Source organism: Podarcis erhardii (genome assembly GCF_964252035.2).
Source record: "Podarcis erhardii genome assembly, chromosome: 15".
Lineage (NCBI taxonomy): Eukaryota > Metazoa > Chordata > Lepidosauria > Squamata > Lacertidae > Podarcis > Podarcis erhardii.
In genome coordinates this window covers 23,012,400-23,034,837 of record NC_138505.1, presented here as the reverse complement: position 1 = coordinate 23,034,837, position 22,438 = coordinate 23,012,400, and the positions used below count along the sequence as shown (strand labels likewise).

General features: G+C 43.9%; 1 protein-coding gene across 10 annotated transcripts in view; it reads right to left on the bottom strand.

Annotated features, from left to right (window-relative positions):
• CIT (citron rho-interacting serine/threonine kinase) overlaps nucleotides 1-22,438 on the bottom strand; it is a 107,640-nt gene that overhangs the window by 67,144 nt on the left and 18,058 nt on the right. For 6 of the 10 annotated variants that reach the window (XM_081841686.1, XM_081841690.1, XM_081841688.1 and 3 more), the window contains exons 10-15: nucleotides 19,551-19,731; nucleotides 5,815-5,917; nucleotides 4,778-4,921; nucleotides 3,844-3,963; nucleotides 3,342-3,521; nucleotides 2,196-2,249 (exon numbers count right to left, since the gene is read on the bottom strand). In XM_081841686.1, the coding sequence (XP_081697812.1) occupies nucleotides 2,196-2,249; nucleotides 3,342-3,521; nucleotides 3,844-3,963; nucleotides 4,778-4,921; nucleotides 5,815-5,917; nucleotides 19,551-19,731 (782 nt within the window). Of the gene's footprint in view, nucleotides 1-2,195; nucleotides 2,250-3,341; nucleotides 3,522-3,843; nucleotides 3,964-4,777; nucleotides 4,922-5,814; nucleotides 5,918-19,550; nucleotides 19,732-20,543; nucleotides 20,663-20,699; nucleotides 20,837-22,438 lie in introns of those variants that run through there. The other 4 variants (XM_081841689.1, XM_081841691.1, XM_081841687.1 and 1 more) reach the window with 3 other exon arrangements.

Below are 22,438 nucleotides of genomic sequence, written 5' to 3'. Positions count from 1 at the left end.
CAATAAGCCATGTTTGGAAAGAAACACCTAGAAGGACCAGAGGTCTAAGGAAAATAGGGTTTGGCTGGTTGCTTATCTACCAACAACACTGCCCACTTATTCTCCTGCTGCCCCTGGGCCCAATCCTCACTTCAACCAAGGAAAGGAAATGACAGCCAAGTGAGCTGGCAGAGATGGCTGCCACTCTTTCTCACTCCCATTGTTTGATCTACTTTGCCCTCCCTTCTTGACCAGAGGAAGAGAATAGGAGGCAAATGTGAAAAGGAATAGCAGTAGAGCCAGAGGCTCAACGATGCCTACCCAGATGCCAGCTCTGCACCTAGCAAGATTTCAGGGATTGGCAAGACGCTGATGAGTGTGCACAGGGGGAAGGGGGGTTGAAATCTGTCTCGGGAGAGGGGGCAGTGAGTTGTGGAGAACTGTTGTTGCCAGGAGGCAAGAGTAAGGCTGGGAAGGCTTCAGAGCTGGAGGGTGGAGCACAGGATAGGTCAGAAGAAAAGGAGGAAGAGGCAAGTCAGGCAACTGAAGAGCCAGGAGATTCTTCACCCTCTCCTGCACCATTGTTTCCTAGAACCAGGAGGGGATTGAAGAGGGGTGAGCAGAGGAACCTTCCACACAGGCATAGACTTTGGCTACATGTGCACAGTCCATCGGGGGGAGGTATATAAACTGACAGCTTCTGGGTCATGTGGCCAGCATGACTAAGCTGCTTCTGGCGAACCAGAGCAGCATATGGAAACGCCATTTACCTTCCCACTGGAGCGGTACCTATTTATCCACTTGCACTCTGACGTGCTTTCGAATTGCTAGGTTGGCAGGAGCAGGGACCAAGCAACGGGAGCTCAACCTGTCACGGGGATTCAAACCGCCACCTTCTGATCGGCAAGCCCTAGGCTCTGTGGTTTAGACCACAGCGCCTCCCGCGTCCCTAGGACTCCAGTACTACCAGCCCCTTATTTCTGGCATTCAATTCACAGTTCAGCTTTCTCCTTGGACACTCCTTTCTTCATCTCCCTACCCGTTTTCTCTGGCCTCAGGGTTTCAGTCTACTGCCGTACCCTTTACCACCCCAGCTTTCAGCTAGCTTCCCTATCAATTCAGAAGCAGCACTCTTGCCTCCATCCCTTCCTGCTAACACACTGGCATACAGGGGTTTCTCCCTATAGCACCTCATTTTCTCAACTCCAGATCTCTGTTGCATATGCCTACCCTTCCTTAACGTTCCTGGGTGGTACCCAACTAAACTGCTCCACTAGCACCATGAGTTTCAGCTGTGCAATGGAACGACCCTGCCCCCTTTTCTCCTTGTGTGCTCCTAAACTTGTTCCAGGAGCTCTCCCAACCCCCCAGAGCAGATTTATGGGGTAGGCAAAGGGAAGAAAGGGCACGGAAGTCACCTAAAACTCATTGTATTAGAAGAGCTGCTTAGATGGATAGCTCTCCATTTCTCAGTAAATTGTCAAGTATAATTTGCTTCTCTCATCCACCCACTCTGCCTCTGGGTTCTCCTACCCACTAAGTATCCCTAACTTGGAGATTTCTTTCTCTTGAACTTTCCAGTCTTCTGCCCTGACCTGCCCACACAGCTTGTGCCTGGCCCTAAGCCAGCTGCTGCAAGTTCATTTCAACTCACAAACGTTGAAATGCCACAAAGAGTACAAGACGGGCAAGTGCTCTTAAGCAGCTAGAGTTTTCACAAAGACATCACTACAGGGCATCAACACAGCACGGAGGGTTAAGATGTTTCATCACCCACACTGCTTACCACAAAATCCCCATGAATTAGAATACAGTGGTACCTCGGGTTAAGTACTTAATTCGTTCCGGAGGTCCGTTCTTAACCTGAAACTGTTCTTAACCTGAAGCACCACTTTAGCTAATAGGGCCTCCCGCTGCTTCCGCGCCGCTGGAGCACGATTTCTGTTCTAATCCTGAAGCAAAGTTCTTAACCCTAGGTACTATTTCTGGGTTAGTGGAGTCTGTAACCTGAAGTGTCTGTAACCTGAAGTGTATGTAACCCAAGGTACCACTGTATACATTTTCTTACATATATACATCTCCCAAGTGCCGGGGCCGGGAGGGACACCACCTATTGATCAGGCCTACTTCAAAATCAAACCACAAAATCACTAAATGAAAAGCCCATTGAATTCATACTGGGGTTCTATCAGTACAAAACACCCAGAGGAACATACCTTCTCCAGTTTGGAATACAGCTCTCCTACTTCCGTTTTCCCTTGATCTTTAACCTTTAAAAGCAAAGATGAAAGAAAGATGAACCACCCAGCCACAGGACTCAGATCAGACACCGCAGTATGAGCAGCAGTTTCTCAGTTTCAAAGCTGTCTCAATCTGTTCTTTCTTCAAACGAACATTAGAAAGTGCAGCTCTAAATGGGTCATGTTTTTTTAAAAAAAATATTACTGGTATTTAAAATGAATAAATGGGGTCAAAATAAAAGTGCTGCGGTTCCAAACTGCCAATGAATCATGTCTGTAGATCCATTATTAAGTTATGCTAAGAGGAAGGGGCTAAATTGATAAAGAGTGGTGAGAATGGACTCCTTCCTTTTGGAGAACAGGAATTCTGGAATAGATGTATCTATTCCAATTAATTTGCACAAAACTTTTCCCCTATGAACCCTTGATAGGCAGGCAAGAAAAACTGACTGGTAACAGAGAAAAAAGTAGATTACTAATGGCTATCAGATTTCTTGGGTATTTTTTTTAAACCATTGCTGCTCCATATCATGCTATATTTCTACTCATTAACAAAATTAAAAGTCTGAATTTCTACCAAAGCCATGTTTTTTTTATTTGCAACCATATGAAGAGGCTTCTGGATCAGGCCAATAGCCCATCTAGTCCAGCATCCTGTCCTCACAGTGGCCAACCAGATGCCTGTGGGAAGCCCACAAGCAGGATTCAAGCACAAGACCATTCTGCCCTCCTGCAGTTTCCAGCAACTGGTACAGTGGTACCTCTAGTTACGAACTTAATTTGTTCAGGAGGTCCGTTCTTAACCTGAAACTGTTCTTAACTAGAGGCGTGCTTTTGCTAATGGGGCCTCTTGCTGCCGGAACACGATTTCCGTTCTCATCCTGGGGCAAAGTTCTCAACTCGAGGTAACTCTACCAGGTTAGCGGAGTTTGTAACCTGAAGCGTTTGTAACTCGTGGTACCACTGTATTTGGAAGCATTGCTGCCTCCACCTTTGGAAGCAGAGCAGAGCAATCATGGCATGCAAACGAAACCTAATGAAGTCGAATCTATTCTCAATACATTGGTGTGAGAAGCAAGACTGCCAAAATTAACCCCAAAAACAGAATTATAGTTCCCTGACCTTAGCTACCTTCTGGAGCCTGTTGTGACATTCTGTGGCTTTACGTTTGAACTCTTCAGCAGCCAATCGGGACTCTCTCAATTCCGATTCATAAAGATCACTCCGTCTGCGAGCTGAAATGAGGTCTTCTTCTAACTGATTCATCATTAGCCTCATCTCTTCTACCTGAGCCTGATACTCCTGTGGGAGGAAGTGGGGTGTCACACACTTCAGAAAGAACAAAGGGAAAAATGGCAACCAGGCAGTTGTGTAAGGAAAAACACAGAGGGAGGAAGCACACACAACCACACAGAGTGAAACACATTTTTGCTGAACACAAAAGTTATGTCCCCTTTCATTTAAAAAAGATGTGTATATATGGAAAGCCACACATGAGAGAGAAAAGAATTTTTAAACTCCACCAACACCCTGGATCTATTCCTAGTGTGAGGACTGGCTAGCACAAGCCAAAGCCAAAGCTATCACCAGCCACTACATACCTCTGAGAAGTAGCTACACACACCTGTTCTTTGATTTCCTGAAGCTTCCGGCTCTGTTCCCTGATATCGTGAAGGAGCTGCAGTGCCTTGTCATCCTCCTGAGACACTTCCATCCGAGCCTGCTCCAGACTTCGCTTTAAGCTCTGCAAAAGCGCAACGTTTAATACACAGCCACTTTGCATGCAGCTGCACCAAGGAAAATGTTATCAGTTATGGAGAAAAAAACACACCAACAGGACAGCCAAACCCAAAGCTTGCATCTTAGCTTCTGTTCAGCTCCAGTCTCCTGCCTCGACAGCAACAAAAGAACATGTCCACTTGAATGAAATATGGTATGTTGTTTAAAAAACACCATTTTGGAGTGCAATTTAAAGAGCTACATGAGCAAGGAGGACACCGGCAACTATCCCTGTTAAAGTACAGAATGGAGAAAGGATCTGCTATTGAGCTGTGGCCTATTTATGAACACAAGGTTCAATCTCTTGACACCTCCAGTTAGACCAAGAATTCCTTGGAAAGTCAAAGTATTGGCAGTTTCAGATACGCTAATACTACAAAAAGAAAAGGATCAATGTAAGAAGATTCTTTGCACAGACTTCCCTACCAGTGTCAAATAAATGCTTCTGAATCATGACTACCTTGCTTCAGATATGGTTAAGGAAATAGTCCAAAGTATGTAAACTCCAACAAGCACCATATCCGCTGCTATCTTCTGCATGGAAGACTCAGGCTAAATTTCCTTTGCCTTCTCTGCCACGCTGTCAACTTATCAGGTCATTAATGAATTAAAACCATGTAACAGGCTTACAGTGCTTTGCCAATTAACCACCCCTATTTAATTAAGACAGCTATCCTTCTTAAGCTCCCTCTGCCATATGCCTTACTGAGACATCCATAACAGAAAGGTTTTAGACCAACGGAAGTCAGTGACTTCAGGGGGAACAGGTAGAGGCTCACACTGCATTCTGTGATGTAGGTAGCCAGGTCCTGCTCAAGGAGGGATCGCTGGGTCTCGGAGGCTTTCAGTTCCACCTCCTTTTGGCTAAGTACAGCCTCCACCTCCGATACTCTGCGGTGCAAGCGCGTCATTTCCTGCTCCATCTGCAACAAACATTAAAAGGTTTAAAAGCATTTTCCAAGGGTCTACGAGCAGACAAAGGGTCGATGCACAACTCGGGAGGAAAATCTGTCTCTGGAAGAGAGACTAGGCTAGAATTCTGTTTAAATTCAAATACCATGGTTCTGCTCCTGGGAATTCACAGTTCCTTCTCAAGGAAAGGCAGTAAGTCTAAGTCACCCCATTCATTCAAGCCGCTTGTTCACATTCAGTCACTCTTCGAACCCCAGTTAGCAAAGAAGCCACAATCATTTTTTCACCTGATTATTATTTTTTTCTCCAGAGATGGGTCACTTTAGCTTTATCCCAAATCCATGTTGGACCAGAGGAGGGCTCCCCCCCATGTCCTTCTGAGGGATCAAATGTCAAGTCCAGCACGGAACAGAAAGAGAAGTAACTGCACACTCTTTAAAGTCTCTCAAAACAAAGAGAGGGGTTTAAAATGTATATCCCAGTGAGTTTTCTTTCAGCAACAGTTCTCACTGTCAAATCAATGAAGCGGCAACAGTTACATAAGCAGAAACCGAAGGACGAAAAGAGGAAAAGAAGCAGAAGAAGAAGAGAGACTTCGTAGCATTCAGAACAGAACCGAAGCTGCTGAGCATTTGATGGAAGAAGAAATGCCACCTGCTGGAAACCACTGCCGTCACCGCCAGGCCAAGCAAAGGTCTAGAGAAAATCCAGAGCCTCCTTTTGTTATAAAATTAACGGGTCTAGAAACAGACATGACCTAAACTCATCTCCCTCATCTAACTGGTGAGGAGGAAACTGCTCCACCGAAGCTGTGGACCCATCAGCAGCATCTGGTAGGTCCTTTGGCATACACACGTTGAAGATCCCTGGAGCAAGGTGGGAGGCTGGCCATGTAAATAAATACCTTGTGGCACTTATCCTGGGTGTCTTGCAGCTCTTTACTCTTAAGAAGGATTTTCTTTTCCATGGAGTTAATCTTGGCTGGAGAATCCAAACCCAAAGCAGACCTTTAAAGAAGAAAAAAAGAACCCCAAATAATAATAATAATTTGCACATATATATGTACCACCACACCAGAGCAGTCTAAATGGTTTATAAAAAGATCATTACAAACACACACACACACACACACACACACACACACACACAAACCCCCAAAAACTGGTGTTATCTAACTTCAACTCAGAGCAGGCCCATTGAAATTAATGGATCCGAGTTAGTCAGACTATTTTCAGTGGCTCTACTCTATATATGATTATCATTGAATGCAACTCTGAATATCAGATAATACAACAAAAGCAAAAACCTAGCAGCACATTTTGATTACCTTTACAGTCAGGTAAATTACTTAGTAACCTGGCCACCACATACTTTTTGTCGGGGATGGTCTATAAGAGACATTATTCATGGAAGATTACTTATGGATATGAGCTGAGAGCTGGGAGCTGTTTCCTCCCAGACATTCCCAACTCCCATAATCCTTGGCCATTGGCCATGCTGGCTGGGCCTGATGGGAGTCCAAAACCCCTGGAGGACCCACAGGTCCTTCCTCACCCCACCCCAAAGGATGCAAAGACCCACCAGAACATTGTTGGGATAGGTTGCAAGATGAATATGAGAATGCCCTAGTTACAAGAGCTGAGCCACTTTATGTTGCTATTAAGCATCACATAAAGACTTTTTTTTCCTGGGAAAGGTGGGTATATTATTATTTTCACAATGGCCATCACAATACATGGCAATCTTTATGGCTGCAATTTAGAAGCCAGTCAAAGGAAGTAATGGGAAAGACATGAAAAAGGTGTTGCTAAGATAGAAAGACCCCATGGGGTTTTCAACCATTAAGCACAACCTCCACTTAGAGTACATTATTGAGGTCTAACCTAGAGGCATTACTAGTAGATTGCACAGTGTTTGTTAGCATTAGAAGAGCAAAGTGTTAAAACTCTTCATGGGGAAAAAGAAACATCCAGAGATGTGCTTGATGGCTTGAGAAAGACTGGCCTGGTTCAGACATCACCATCTCAGTGTGATAGACCAGGCGTGGGGAACCTCTGGCCCTCTAGATGCTACTGAACTACAGTTCCCATTATCCCTGGCCTTTGGCCATGCTCGTTGGGGCTGATGCGAGTTGTAGTTCATTTCTCCACAACTGCCCCTTACAACCTAGCATGCAGCTCCCAGAAGGTTGCCCATGTGGGAATGTGATCCTCTGACTCAAAAAAATACTAGCTATCCCAACCCCTATACAACGTTGTTGTCTAAAAAAAACAATCAAAACCTACTCTACATGCCAGCACTGCAGAGGGCAAACACTGAAATATTCTTTCTGGAACTGGAGCTATTTGTTGTTAGACACTTTGTATATTAAGAACTAGATTGATAAAACATGTTTATACTCCCCCGCCCATCCTTGAATGCTTACCATAATAAAAGGAAAAGGAAACCACAACATGCACACACAAAAGCTATTCACAGCAGCACAGTTTATTTAACTAGGCAATTAATAAACTGGTTATAGATCCCTGGAGCGAAGAGGGAAGCCAGCCATGGAAATAAATACCTTGGGGTAGTTTGAATAGCAAATGCTTAATACTAGAGGAATTTGCAGAAGCACAAATGCAAAGAAAAAGCAGGTCACCTGTCCATACACATACACTTGCCAAGGTGCCATTGGTCACTACCTTCGTTTTGTCAGATAAGAGCACCCCAAAAGTGTGGCAGCTCCCCCAACTTCAAGGTTTCTCTGACTTTGGAGTTTCTATGAGGCTTGCTGCAACATTAGGGAGAGTCCCTGCCTTTCTCCAGACTCCAGTTGGGCTTGACCGATAGCAAGTCATACTGACATTTTCTGAGCCTCCCCATGGCCCAACGTAACAGGGACACACGTCCCAGTCTCCTCTCCACACAACTATGAATGGGGGGTGGGGGACATCTGCCACACCAAGCCTTCAAAGTTTACCTATGTCATTACAAATGAGAGCTTGCTTTGCTCTCTCGGAGGAATGGACAGAACCAACGGTGAAAGCACTTTGGTTGATTAACAGAACCAATTGCTATCAGTACAGTTATACCTCTTGTTACGTTTGGTTCAGGTTAAATCTTTTCTGGTTGCGTCCCGCAGCAACCCGGGAGTACCGGAAAGGGTTACTTCCGGGTTTCGCTGCTCGCACGTGCGCAGACGCTCAAAATGATGTCACACGCATGCACAGAAGCGGTGAATCAAAACCCGCGCAGATGCGGGTTGCGTTCTGCTCATGCAGTGCTCTGGAACGGATCCCTTTCGCAACGAGAGGTACCACTGTAATTTGGTGAAATAGAATGTTTTTTCCATGAAGGCCTGCCAAACCATACCCCAGGTTAACTTTTGGGCAGTAGGCAACTTGAGATTTTTATGTTTGTTTCATCTTAGTTACTGCTTTGTTGATATCATTGTGTTACTGTTATCCTGCTTATGCACAAGTATGTAAGAGCGGCCCTACTGGATTGGGCCAAAGACCCACCTAGTCCAGCATCTTGTTCTTACAGTGGCCAATCAGATGTCCATGGGAAGTCCATAAGCAGGACACAAACCCCCAAATATTACTCTTCCCTCTTGTGATTCCCACCAGTATATGTACTTCCAGCTCCTGCTTTCCTAAGTTCATGCTTCCAGCTTCCTTATCTAGGCCTTCAAAATGTTCTTCCTGTCAAGCAGCCAGCATTCCTTCTCCCTATCATACTCTATTGTGTTTTGAATCATCTCAGGCAGTCAATGTAGAGTTTCACCACCACAAATGCCACTTGCACCCATAGCAGCCCTAGGAATCTGACTTCAAGATTATAGATTTCATAGAATTATAGAGTTGAAAGGGACCCTGAGGATCATCTAGTTCGACCCCCTGCAATGCAATGCAGCTGTCCCATGCAGGAATCAAACCTGCAACCTTGGTGTTATCAGTACCATGCTCTAACTAACTGAGCTTAGATTCACTAACTCTTCTCCCTGGCCCACCATTTCTTAAATCAGACTGGTGGGTAACAAGGAAAGGGCCTTTTCAAAGCTGGTGCTACAGCCCTATGGACATCTGCTACACACCTTCTGTTGCTGACTTTAGCTGTGCTGCAAAAAACACTTTGCTCAGAAACCCTTTCTATGATTAAGCCTTAGTGTCTCTTTAGGCTGGCCCCTTAAATTCTTTGTATTGCCTGTGTTGTAGGACACCTTGGAAACATTTTATTTTGGAAGGTACAACTGACTGACTGAATTAATGAATGAATGAAAAAGTGTTTCATCCCATTTTTAGAAGTACATACCCATCATCAACAGACTTTCTAATCTGAAGCCAGTTACTAAGGAACTAGAATATGCCCAACTACGAGAGCGATTAGTAATATGTATTCCAGTGTTTACCCTGCACTACATAATTAAGAGAGCCTGCTCCAGATAAAGAATTAAAAAAACAATCAAGAGACAAAATTCTTCTAACATAACCCAAACTAAGAAAAGGCATAAAGGTAAAGGTAAAGGGACCCCTGACCATTAGGTCCAGTCGTGGCCGACTCTGGGGTTGTGGCACTCATCTCGTTCTATGGGCCGAGGGAGCAGGCGTATAGCTTCCTGGTCATGTGGCCAGCATGACTAAGCCACTTCTGGCAAACCAGAGCAACACACGGAAGCGCCGTTGGAGCAGTACCTATATATCTACTTGCACTTGGACATGCTTTCGAACTGCTAGGTTGGCAGGAGCAGGGACTGAGCAACAGGAGCTCACCCCGTTGCGGGGATTCGAACCGCCGACCTTCTGATCAGCAAGTCCTAGGCTCTGTGGTTTAACCCACAGCGCCACCCGCATTCCAAGAAAAGGTATACAACAGGTCATATTAAAGCATGAAATGAACTTGGGCCATAACTTTGTTCCCAAACAAGCACTTACTTCAATATGCTGAATCCAGCTTCATGCCAGAGGCGCTGTGAGATCAGGATGTTAGACTAGGTGGACCATTGGCCTGATTCAGCAGGCTCTCTTTATGTTCTTATGTACGCACAGCTCTACCCACCGAGTTACAGTCCCTCTTGGTCATGCAATACCACTTCCGGTTGCTAGTGGGGAAACGTTTGTGAACTTTACCACCCTATAGGCTATTGATATGAACTGCTTAAATTGGGGACTGGTCCCTGGTTTCTCATTCTTTCTCTTCCTGCAGAACTCTATATACTCTGTATACCAAAAAAGCCCCCTCTGCAGATCATAAAGCCCAAGAAGGCCAGTAGGGAAGGAGGTCATTTATCTGTTAACTAATTAGAAGGGGAGAATTAACTAATTTAACCCTCTGAGACCACCAATTTTGGTAGTACTAGCTTAAGTAACAGCCCATCTCAGTTTTCCCTAGAACCCTTTTCACATTTAATAACTCTTCTGTACAATATAATTTAAGTGCCTAAGCCTGCTGAGGAAGTATTTTTTCCCACAGACTGCCTAGAGTTTTTAAAATGTCTTCCATTTAATAAAAGTATAGCAAATTTGTTTTTTCCCCTACATTTCAGAACTAATTAGATTTTTTTCTACTGCAGTATATTTGAGGAAGGCTACACACCTGGCATCCTGTAGGTTTAAGACTATTGTGGTTTGCTCCGTGTGGAGCTGCTTGCGGAGACAATCCAGAAACTTCCAGTCACCCAGTACGTTCCCTAACTGGTGTTTTCATTTTTTTATTCTATTTTTTATTATTTTTAAATTATTTTAAATAAATAACTGGCTGGCTACTGGCAGCAGCTAGGATGCTTATAGCACAAGTGTGGAGGACGCCACAGGCCCTGCTAATATCTTTATGGCATGAAAACATACGAAACTTGGCCATCATGGAAAAGATAATGCAGAATATTGTTATGAACTTTGCAGGGAGGAAGGCTAGATCCCCCTAAATGTGTTGTGGGTTTGTGCCAGATCCTCCCCATAATTCTTGGCTTTAGTAAAAGTCAGAATTAAACAAGGTTTGATTACACCGGGCCAAACACGGAAATTCCTACATTTAGCGTATGCAAACAAAGCAGGCTAGCAGGGCAGGGCCAGCTGGTGCAAACCTTTAAGGCAGGCATGGCCAAACTTGGCCCTCCAGTTGTTTTGGGACTACAGCTCCCATCTGCACTGGCCACTGCTCCTGTTAGCTAAGGATGATGGGAGTTGTAGTCCCAAAACAGCTGGAGGGCAAAGTTTGGCCATGCCTGCTTTAAGGAATAAAGCAGAGTAAATGGCCCATCAATGGAAACCATCATCAGGGCAGAAGACTCCCAGCCAGTCAACAGAGGAGGGTGGTTTCCAAGGTTACAGGGGGCCCCTTCTTTGCTGAGTGCTAGTAGACAGAGGAAAAGGCCAGGTTTAGGATTTCTAATAGGAAAGCTGTAGACCAGGGATGTCCAACCAGTAGATCTACCAGGTTTTTTTATACAGTCTCTTGGGAGTTGGACATGTCTGCCGTAGGCTTTGGGAGCTCCTTGGAGTCAGATAGCAGTGAGAAGGAGGAAGAGGGGCAAAGCTCCATGTGAGCTGGGAATGACAGGCTGGAACTAAGAGACACGGGGAGATGGTGTTTTGGCTGCCCTGGAATCCAATACTGCACTTCTGCAGGAAGCAAGGCCACTAGAGATGTGAATGCTTTGAACTCTCCACAGTAGTTTCTGGTGCAAATAAAACCCTGTAACTTAAAGATATTATTCTCTGCCGTACCTAATTTTCCATGCCCAGCTAGAATCTTGTCGCTCCTAGGCAGAGTTTGGGGGTGGCATGCAACAATATAAAAGTCTCCAAAGGTTTAGAAACCACAGAACATGTTTATGTGGTATAGTCGGATTTCATTTCTAATGCTACAATACTTATCTCAGGGCTCTTTGTTGCCACCAATGTGGAAGTATGGCAATCTTAAAAGCTTATTTACAGGTGTTTGCTCATGTTTTCTCACTTTGTACTTAAGAAAGAAATTGATGGCCCTTTATTTGAGTTTCTTCCCCTTGTGTTATTTTTTGTGCATGATTAAAATTTATTTTATTTTATTTTATTTAAGTGAATTCTTATCCACCCTTCACCACAAGGTCCCAGGGCAGGTAAGAATCATATAGTATTAAAACCTAATAGAACTACTTGGAACAAACTAAAGAATATATACCAGACAATAGAGATGGTATCTCTCACACACAAATAAATAAATCACAAAAAAACTTAGCTGTCAATGTCCAAGCTAAAGAGGAGTATCTTCTGGAATCACATTCTGCCCATCTTAGAAGAATTTCATTAGCTGTGAAGTTGTTTCAGGACCATGAAAACCCTACACTGAAAAAACCCTCTCTCATACAAGCTCCCCACACCCTGCAAGGTGATAAGGTCTTTGGATGAGACCCTGCTATAGTTTACCACTCAAAAGGGGACTTTTTAAGTAGTGGAATATCACCTGCCACCACTGTTCCCCTTGAAGTCCACAAGGTGGGCCCATTCCTGTGGTTTTTTGAGGAAAGGTTTGATGCACTATAGGCAATCCTTTTTTTAAAAAATCCTTTTGCTGCCTTGAAAGTTTTTAATGGGTCCCAACTGTTACTAAATGGTGTTGTAGATGTCAGTGTTTACATTGCTTGTAAACAACCCGGTTGGTCTATTTGGGGGCAGAAAGGCAGTTAGGAAACAAAAATAAAAATTAGCCATCTCCTCCTGCAAAGGCTCGCTCTAAATCCTCAAGAGGGCTTTCATGCAAGAGCATCTTCTACAGTCTCTGTCAAAACAATAACTAACCAATATTATCATAGATTTGCAAAAGCATGCAAACCATTGCATTGCTTGAACAATGGATGTTTGCCACCTTGGGCTACTTTGGGAGGAAGAGTCGGACAGAAATAAATAAAATAAATAAGTAAGCTTGAGCTTGTGGCAGGCGAGCACAACAGCACCCACCAGCCCTGTCTACAACTTCAGCTTCATGTGCATCTGATGCAATCTCATAGAATCATAGAATCAGAGTTGGAAGAGACCACAAGGGCCATCGAGTCCAACCCCCTGCCAAGCAGGAAATACCACCAGAGCACTCCTGACATATGGTTGTCAAGCCTCTGCTTAAAGACCTCCAAAGAAGGAGACTCCACCACACTCCTTGGCAGCAAATTCCACTGTCGAGCAGCTCTTACTGTCAGGAAGTTCTTCCTAATGTTTAGGTGGAATCTTCTTTCTTGTAGTTTGGATCCATTGCTCCGTGTCCGCTTCTCTGGAGCAGCAGAAAGCAACCTTTCTCCCTCCTCTATGTGACATCCTTTTATATATTTGAACATGGCTATCATATCACCCCTTAACCTCCTCTTCTCCAGGCTAAACATGCCCAGCTCCCTTAGCCGTTCCTCATAAGGCATCGTTTCCAGGCCTTTGACCATTTTGGTTGCCCTCCTCTGGACACGTTCCAGTTTGTCAGTGTCCTTCTTGAACTGTGGTGCCCAGAACTGGACACAGTACTCCAGGTGAGGTCTGACCAGAGCAGAATACAGTGGCACTATTACTTCCCTTGATCTAGATGCTATACTCCTATTGATGCAGCCCAGAATTGCATCTCTACAGTACACAGAATCTCTACAGAATCTCTACAGTACACAGTGCAGAATTCCAGATGCATAGGCTTAAGAATGCATGTGACTTTGGACATTGTCACAACTCCTAATGCCGAGATGCAATGATCATGCATTAGAGCCAATGGGGCAATATGGCGCGGGATGGAGAAAGAGAGATGATCCCAACGTAATACCTTAGTTTACACCATTGATGTTGGGAACCTGTGGCCCTCCAGATGTTCATCAGCATGACCAATGGTCAGAGATGCTGGGAGTTGTTGTCCAACACCTTCAGAGAGGACCACAGGTTCCTCATCCCTGCTTTAAAAGGTAAAGGTACCCCTGCCCGTACGGGCCAGTCTTGACAGACTCTAGGGTTGTGTGCTCATCTCACTCTAGAGGCCGGGAGCCAGCGCTGTCCGCAGACACTTCCAGGTCACGTGGCCAGCGTGACGAAGCTGCTCCGGCGAACTGGCACCAGAGCAGCACACGGAAACGCCGTTTACCTTCCCGCTATAAAGCGGTACCTATTTATCTACTTGCACTTAAGGGTGCTTTCGAACTGCTAGGTGGGCAGGAGCTGGGACCGAATGGCGGGAGCTCACCCCGGCGTGGGGATTCGAACTGCCGACCATGCGATCGGCAAGTCCTAGGCGCTGAGGTTTTACCCACAGCGCCACCCGCGTCCCATCCCTGCTTTATACACACATTAATAGGCTGAGTAAATGCTGGTTTTCTCCAAAACCAGAAACCAGTTTCCAATGCAGAAAGTGTTTTATTTACCAAATTCTTGAGAACCCCAGTTCCTGCTTAAAAAGAAATTCCATTTTCTATCCCTCATCAATGTGCCTCAGTTACGACAACACATAAACAGCAGCTTTTTGAGGGTCACTGAACAGGAAGCCTCAGATGTTTAAGGAACTTAATAGACCAGCTGATGACATTTTTCAAGGCTTGTATCAAGACCGTGGGTGGTTCTTACATGACAAAAAAAATTCAGCCCATATAGACATTCTCCCACCAGTTCTCAGCTCGTTAAAGTACTTAGTTTGGTAATTAGTTCTCAGTAGTCCTTGCCCAAGACATCTCAGGGGTTGAAGCAGAGCCGAACTCCACACACAGCTCACGGGAAGATAGCAACCCATGTACCACTTCAGACTGTAGGTGGGGGAATCACATGACAGAATGCCCCTATCAAGGGATACCAAAATAAATTCCCTGCCTGTAGAAAACGAGAATGTCGACAAGACATATGTGGTGGGACTGTAAGAAAGTAAAGGGGTTCTGGGAGATGATATATAATGAACTAAAGAAAATGCTGAAATATAGCTTTGTCAAGAAACCAGAAACCTTCTTGCTAGAAATAACAAGAATGGATATAAATAAGAGGGACTGTAAACTTTTTCAGTACGCAATAACAGCAGCGAGAACATTGATGGCTCAAAAATGGAAACAAGAAGTAGTACCGACCTTGGAAGAATGGAGAACAAAACTAACAGACTATGCAGAACTGGACAAAGTAACTGGAAAAATTAGATTCCAAAAGGACCACAAGTTTTTTGAGGACTGGGGAAAATTTACAGAGTATTTGAAAACTGTATGTGAGGAATATACAACGCTAGTGTGTTTTAAAGAAGCTTTGTGAAAATATAAGGAATATTGCAAGAATGTAAATGAGGATAGAAATATTGTACTCAAAGGCAGTACTAAAATTAAGGAATGTGAAGATAGGAATTTAACTACGAATGATTGTCAGAGAAGTTGAGGGAGGTCCAATAAGATAAAATATGTGATGTGGAAATTTGTATGATTGGAGTTTCTATGGAAAATTTTAATAAAAAAAATTAAAAAAGAGAATGTCGACAAGTCTTTTCCCTGATATGCTAGTTTTCTATGTGGAGGGAATTTTAGTTACTTCATTTGTAGGGAGCGCCCTTGCATTGTAAGACTCCTTGTACCAGCACTCCAGAGTGGTATAACCCAGACACAGGTTACCACCACCTCAGTGAAAGCAAGGCCCAAGATTGCACAAGGTGCTTTAAGGGTCAGGATTCAACTTCAGAGCTTGCTGCCCTCTCTCCTCCCCCTCCTATACTTTATGGCAACAGCAACCCTGCAAATGCCATCACTTTCCTTAGCAGTGCACTAATGTGTTATTAAGACAGGGGAGATTTCGCACTCCAGCATGGGTGGCACTGTGTCACATCCACGCTCGCTAATTCAATCCATGTCTAGTGTCTACTAAACAAGCAGTTATTGATCAAAATAAATCAAGGCATGCACATGGCTTTGTGATTTGCAAGATGAAGTCTATAAGCAATGGACTCTGTTACAACCCAGAATTTTCCCTATCAACTGGAATGCCACACAGTTTTCTGAATGTGGAATTATGAAATTCTGGTTTCAAATCTGCGTGAAACCAGGATTCCTGGTCACTAACAGGCATCTGAGACCCGAAGCAACTCAGATGGATCTCAGTGGGGAGTTCAGTCCTTGTATCCAATGTCTGTCTAGCTCACAATACGTCTGTTGAAATTGGTAGACCTAACTAACGTACTATGTTTTTAAATGTGCTGGAAGCCACCCAGAGTGGCTGGAGCAACCCAGCCAGCTGGGCAGGGTATAAATAATAAAATTATTATTATTATTATTAACTTTGATAAATTAATTTCAATTAGTCTAACTCTGAGTAGGACTAAGATTGGGTAGAATCCTTGTTCTCCCACACAATATACTTATCTAAAATACCCCAGTTGAGGTATGTCAGTTAACAAGCAGAAGGACACTGTTCCTTATTATTCCATTGACCCAAGCACTCACAGAAGCATCCTAATCTTCTGAAATTATCTTTTCTACATGAAATATATAGCCATTCTTATAAGACATCAAAATGGTATTCAAGACCGAAAAATGAGAAGGGCAATTAAAATCATTGCTTCCAGATGTATGGCCATCTCATAAGCACCTCTCTCATTATTTTAAAGGGCAAGCTTATCAACCATTTCTATGCACAATGTCTAGGCTCTTGTTTCATCTCAATAGCTGGAAGACCCTGTTGACTGAGAAGTACCTGCCATATTCCACAATTAACAAAAATGGTTCCCCAAATTTTAAAAATACACAGAGCATATCAACACCACTTAGGCACACACTATTGTCATTTCCTCTCCCTAGGGAATTCTGGGAACTAGTTCTGTGAGGAGGGAGTAAAGCTTTCCACCAGAGAATTTGCAGCAACTGCACAACACTACAATTCCCATGATTCTTTGGGGGAAGCCATTTCACTTAAACCAACATAAAACTTTATAACGGTCTGCAGCAGCGCTATTTTTCTGGAAAAAGAGGTGCCGGAACTCAGCATGAACACCTCCCTCATTCTCTTAGAATGGCAATGGCACCCACCTGAGAGGTGTCGGAATTGAGTTCCGGCTGAAAAAAGCCCTGGTCTGCAGTATAAAATAAATCCAGAGAATCAGAATGTCTAGGCATATTCAGCAACACGACTTGGAATCTTGAGAGGTTTCCTAAAACTATCATAACTGACCTTGCTACTTTTTAATTATGTCATTTGAGGATGCTGCACCTAGCCAGAAACAGACAATTAATCCTCTGGTTCTGACAATAAACGACAATAAATAAACAGTATCTACCAGATGTACATGGAATTAGTGCAATATGTTTGTTAATTTTTCTCTTTAAGAAATATCTGCTATTGCAAGAAAATCTTACTAAATCTGAATGAAATCATTTTCAATGTATCCTAAAAATTATTAGGTGACCACAGAAACTGTCCAGCATCCAAGCCAAGCCAAAGCAAATCAACCAGAACCCTTTACTGTACAGGCACTGCCTTCTCACACATCGAAGATAGTCTTCACCAAGTTGCATGTCCATGTCGGAGGTGAAAAAAATCCATCTGACAGCCAAGCTATCCCATGGGTCATCAATAAACTAATGCCATAAAACATGATCCGTAAAGTCAATGAACACAGTATGCAATCTGGACTTCCAGTTCAACTAAGATGGCTCAAGTATCCTGGCAACAATGGTCTATATATCTCCGTACTGAGATCTATAATCTCAGTTATGGACTAATTTTCTGGACAAGATCATACCAAAGAGTTTCATCTATTGGTCTCCAACTCAGTGCTAAATATTAATAGCATTTGTAAAATGCTTTCAGATGTTCAAAGCACTCCCTATACATTATCTTGTTGCAATCCTTACAACAATCCTGCAAGGTAAGCTGATGCAATTAGCTGCACAAGGCAGATGGGGGCCACAGGCTGAGAGGGAGATGCTTGCCTAAAGCCAGTACATGATTTTATGGAAGAGGCAAGATTCAAACCAATGCCTTAGCCACTCTTTATTTCTATTGCAATCAGAGCAGATGTTCTGGAGCACAATTTAAAGTCTCAGAAAAAGTCTCTGATCTTTTATTTCAAGATCTTAATTGTTAATTTGATCACTATTCCTAGTCTAATCTTCAGCTTCCAAAATTCACATTAAATATATATATATATTACCTCCTTGAATAAAGATTCATTTGTAAAAGCCCGGGGGAATTGCCCTGCTGGATCAGACTAAAATGACTAGAAGACTCTGGGCAGCTTACAAGTCGGATGTGAAGGCGACAGCCTCTATTTTATTTTATGCCCCCAGCATTAGGTATTCACAGAGGTATACTGCCTCTGAGCATGGAGGTTTCAGCCAATAGCCATGGATAACCTCCACGAATTAGCCAATATAAACCCCACCGTTCCATCACATAGGTAGCAGCAGCTCAAGATGCCTACTGTGAAAAGGAAGATCTCCAATCTAGCAACCATCTTCCTAGTTCTTATTGGAACATTTTAAAAAGCTTTTCAGGAGCGACAATGCCAAAATTGAGCACAAAAGACATCAAGAGAGGATTGTCTCACTGGCGCAGAGGCAACAGCACCACCTTCCAATTCCTGCTTGGTACTCCCTTGTCTTCCTCCCCCTCCAGAAAAGAGACACCTGCGAGTAGGAGGACACCACAGGCAGTCAAGAAGCTCCCTTCTAATTGCTGGCCTATTTAAGGTTCCTCTCTGACTCATAACATTGGGAACATCGTTGGTGCCAGGAGAGAAATCAGATTTGGTTTCCAGGCTTCTCTTTTAAACAGATCATCTTCCACACATGCCCCAAGAGTTCACATTTAAAAAATATAGAGACCTGATTTGGTTAGACTTTCCACCCCATAATACAACTTGCTTTATACTGAGACATTGGGGGCGGCTAACAGCACACTGTACATGGAATCCCAAGTAAAGTCTCTGCATTTATCTGGCTGGCAACCCTAGAGCCGTTCTTCAATTGGACGTGCTATATACTCATGCTTTACTTCTGGGCAGTAGCAGCAAAAAAAATCAAGGGCCCACCAGACCAGAAGGGGCATCATTATACAACTGATACTCTTCCCCGTACCACTGTCGTATAGGACCTTCTATCGTCCCCTAAGACATCCAATCGCTATGGACCTCTGCATCATCCATCCTGCAGCTCCAATGCCTCTTTTGACCATGAGTTTTGTCGATACCTTGCTCCCAGTTTCAATGGGTAACCTGAGCTGCTAGTTTGCTCCCAGGAAAATGAACTCCACACCTCTGTGCCTCACCGGACCAACCTTGTAGACCTAGAGTGCTTAGCAATGCCCTAGCCATTTCACACCAATCAAACACACCCCCATCCCTCAAGATCTGAAACTCTTCTAAATTTCTCCTAAATTCCTGCAAAGCCACAGAGAGAGAGAATTCAGTCAAAACCGTTCACTTCCCTCTAGGATGTAGCAGACAGATTCTAAGACGAGGAACGTTAGACTCAGAATGAAGCATTCCTTTCATGCAACAATATTGGGAAGGGGGGTGAGAGCCAATGACATGAATCACAGCTAAAGCAAAGCCTGAATCATCTTCCTATAGCAGAGGGAAGACCAGTCAAAAGCTGGGTATTCACATTTCCCCAACCTACCCCCCCCACTCCCCGTTCCACCGCCAAGTACATCAAGCACTGATTTTCCCCTATTCATCCTCTACAAAACAGCAATTCCTACTTACTCTGTTCGGAGAATCCCCAACGCCTTGATGAAGGAGAACCCTACAAACGGCAAATCTTCTCCTGAGAAACCTGCAGGGTTCAGCTGGCACAGAGAGGATACAATTCGTGAATTCTTGTCTGGTTCATCGAAATTTGAGGTGTCATCATCAGACTTGATGGTAGGCACAAAGGGGGGAGGAGCTGGTTATTTCGTAAAAAAACATAAAGAAGAAGGAACAAAAAAATTTTAGCTGCAGTTTGCTGTCAAAGTCCCTCTCGTTCAGCATTGTCAATGGCACTGCAGCTCCTGCTTTTAATCTTGCTAACACCAGCAGGCTGAGCCACTGCTCTCCAACCTATTACAGCAACAAGAGATTAACCCTTCGGCTGCCAACATGGCTACCATTCTGCAGGCAGAGAATCTCTGGCTGCTTTTGAACCAGCCTTGCACCTTCAAGAACAAGCCAACGACGGCAATATGTCAAGTTTCAATCTTGTCTGTCTGCAGGATGCTTCCTCCTGATCTCTTTGGACAAGGGAGATCCATCTAAGCAACTTGAATCAATGAAGCAAACCGGCTGCTCTGCCTACAGATGGGGTCGTGCCAAACAGAACCAGTAGCACCCGCAGCCTGGATAGCAGACCCTCGCCTCCCTTTACTAAATCAATCTTATCTGTGGAAGCACTGCAGCTGATAAACCTCAGCCCTTTTGAGAATTCATGTCCCCAGCTTTGCTAAAACACTACTGATGGGACTCCACCGCAGTCTAGCTTTAGCGCTATCAACTCTATCAAATAGGCAACAGTAAGAATAATTTCTCCCCCTTTAGCTGGCACCCTTAAAGCTCCTGCTCTCAAACTGCTTCATTTTAGCCTTCCTTTAAGGTTTAAATAAAGCAGCAGAGCTACAAAATCTTGAAGAGATAAGCTTTCCCTTAACCATGTTCAGCAGCAGAGTTGCTTGCTGGTCTGCATGTATACAGAACGAAGCCCTGCTCATTAGGATTATGCACCTTCGTTCGTTTCAAATATGCATTTAATCAATCAATGCAAATCATCGCAAAATGCAAATCAGCCAGGTTCTCTTTTTGCTCTGTGAAGCAGAATCCCTTCAGCCAGCTCGCTCCTCATCACAAGCTGATGAATGTATAGTGTGCTAATGCCGTTACCATGGATTCCGTATAGATCTCCAGCAGCTGAAGGGCTGATGGGAAATGAATGCTGGGAGCCAGAATTACAGTCCCTGCAGTGCAGACTCCCTGCTCCTCACTTTGTGCATGCTCCAGAGTTTAAAGCCTGCCGGACTCCCTCTATTCCTGACAGATGCTGATACTTATCTGACTGACACAGGCAAAACATGAGTCACTACTGGAGCTTACTAGCTCCCTCTAGGCTGCCAGAGCCTTTTGCAGCCCAGGTTTTTTAACTCTTTGCTTTTTTATACATACTTTTAAACCATCACAAGTGAATGGCCAGAATTAATAAGCCAAAAAAAAAAAAAAAAGCGTCTTCCTAATTCAAATCACCCAGAACACATATTGGCAGCCTTTCATAGAGAAAATGCTGACACTGCTTTCACAAATAGATGAGCAAGCTGATTTTCTCAGAGGTTAAAAGTAACTAAGAGTAAACGGCAGGGTGGCTAACGCAATGAGGGGATTTATATTATAAGATATGTAACGATTTTACATACAGGGATGTAAAGAATAATTTTTTTGAAGCATTGTTTTTAAAAGTTGGTTAAATTAGATTTTATTTTCCCTCTTCAATAGGTGTATGGCAGGGACGTCCAACGCCAAAGAGACTGCGATCTACTCACAGAATAAAAAACTGGCAGTGATCTACCCTTGGGGGGGGGGGGTTTGAGGTCAAAGTTGTTCAGCTTTTTCCAGGGAAGGAAGTCAGTCTTGCATAAATTTTCCTCCACTGTTAGTTGATGAAACAAGGATAAAATGATGAACGTATCTTTGGATTCTTTTGAAACACAAAAGGCCCATTGCAGACTACTTGCTTCCTGACCTCTTAACCTATGGGCTTATGTGCGCCCTCAGTTTTCAGCCTTAACCATGGTGTAAAAATGCCTGGAACAAGGCAATGCCCAATCCACGACTACCTTCTTACCCAGATTTAAAGTTGGTAGCCAAAGGAACAATACCCTGTGTTTTAATGCTAACAATGGAATAAAGGAGGGAACAAGCCTGTGGAATGTTCTGTAATTTCTTAACCATGGTTAAAGATTGGGAAACAATCTTGGTGCTGCTAACCAAAAAGCAATATTAATCTGCACTCGAGTTGAAATAGTCTATGACCTAAGGAAATAGCAGGTGCAGTTTTTAGCAGCTCTGTATTAGGAAAATACAGTGGTACCTCTAGATGCGAACGGAATCCGTTCCAGAGCCCCGTTCGCATCTAGAAGCAGACTTAACCAGCGACGGCACGTCATGAGCATGCGTCGCTTTGAGCCACTTCTGCGCATGACGTCATTTTGAGCATCTGCGCATGCGCAAGCAGCGAAACCCGGAAGTAACGCACTCTGTTACTTCCAGGTTGCCGCGGAATACAACTCGAACGCGCTCATCCCAAAGCACATTCAACCTGAGGTATGACTGTACATCAGAATGTCTTTTTTCTGGTGCCTGGACACAATCAACTTCTGAAAGTTGGTTAAAGAATTTCCTTTCTACAGAGATTTTCCCTGTCCTGTAAAATTTATTCTACTTGTATCTTTGAAAACATGTTGAGTTCAGCAGCCCCCTTAAGTGCTTGCCAGTAGAATGAGCCTTGAATTCCTTCTGCTGCCTGAAGGCAACCAGCTTCCTTATCCCCTTGCTCGTCTTCATTATTCAGCTGCCTGAGAACGTGAGCATGGACCCCTGTGGATCAAGCACTGTCTCTCTGTTCCAGCTCT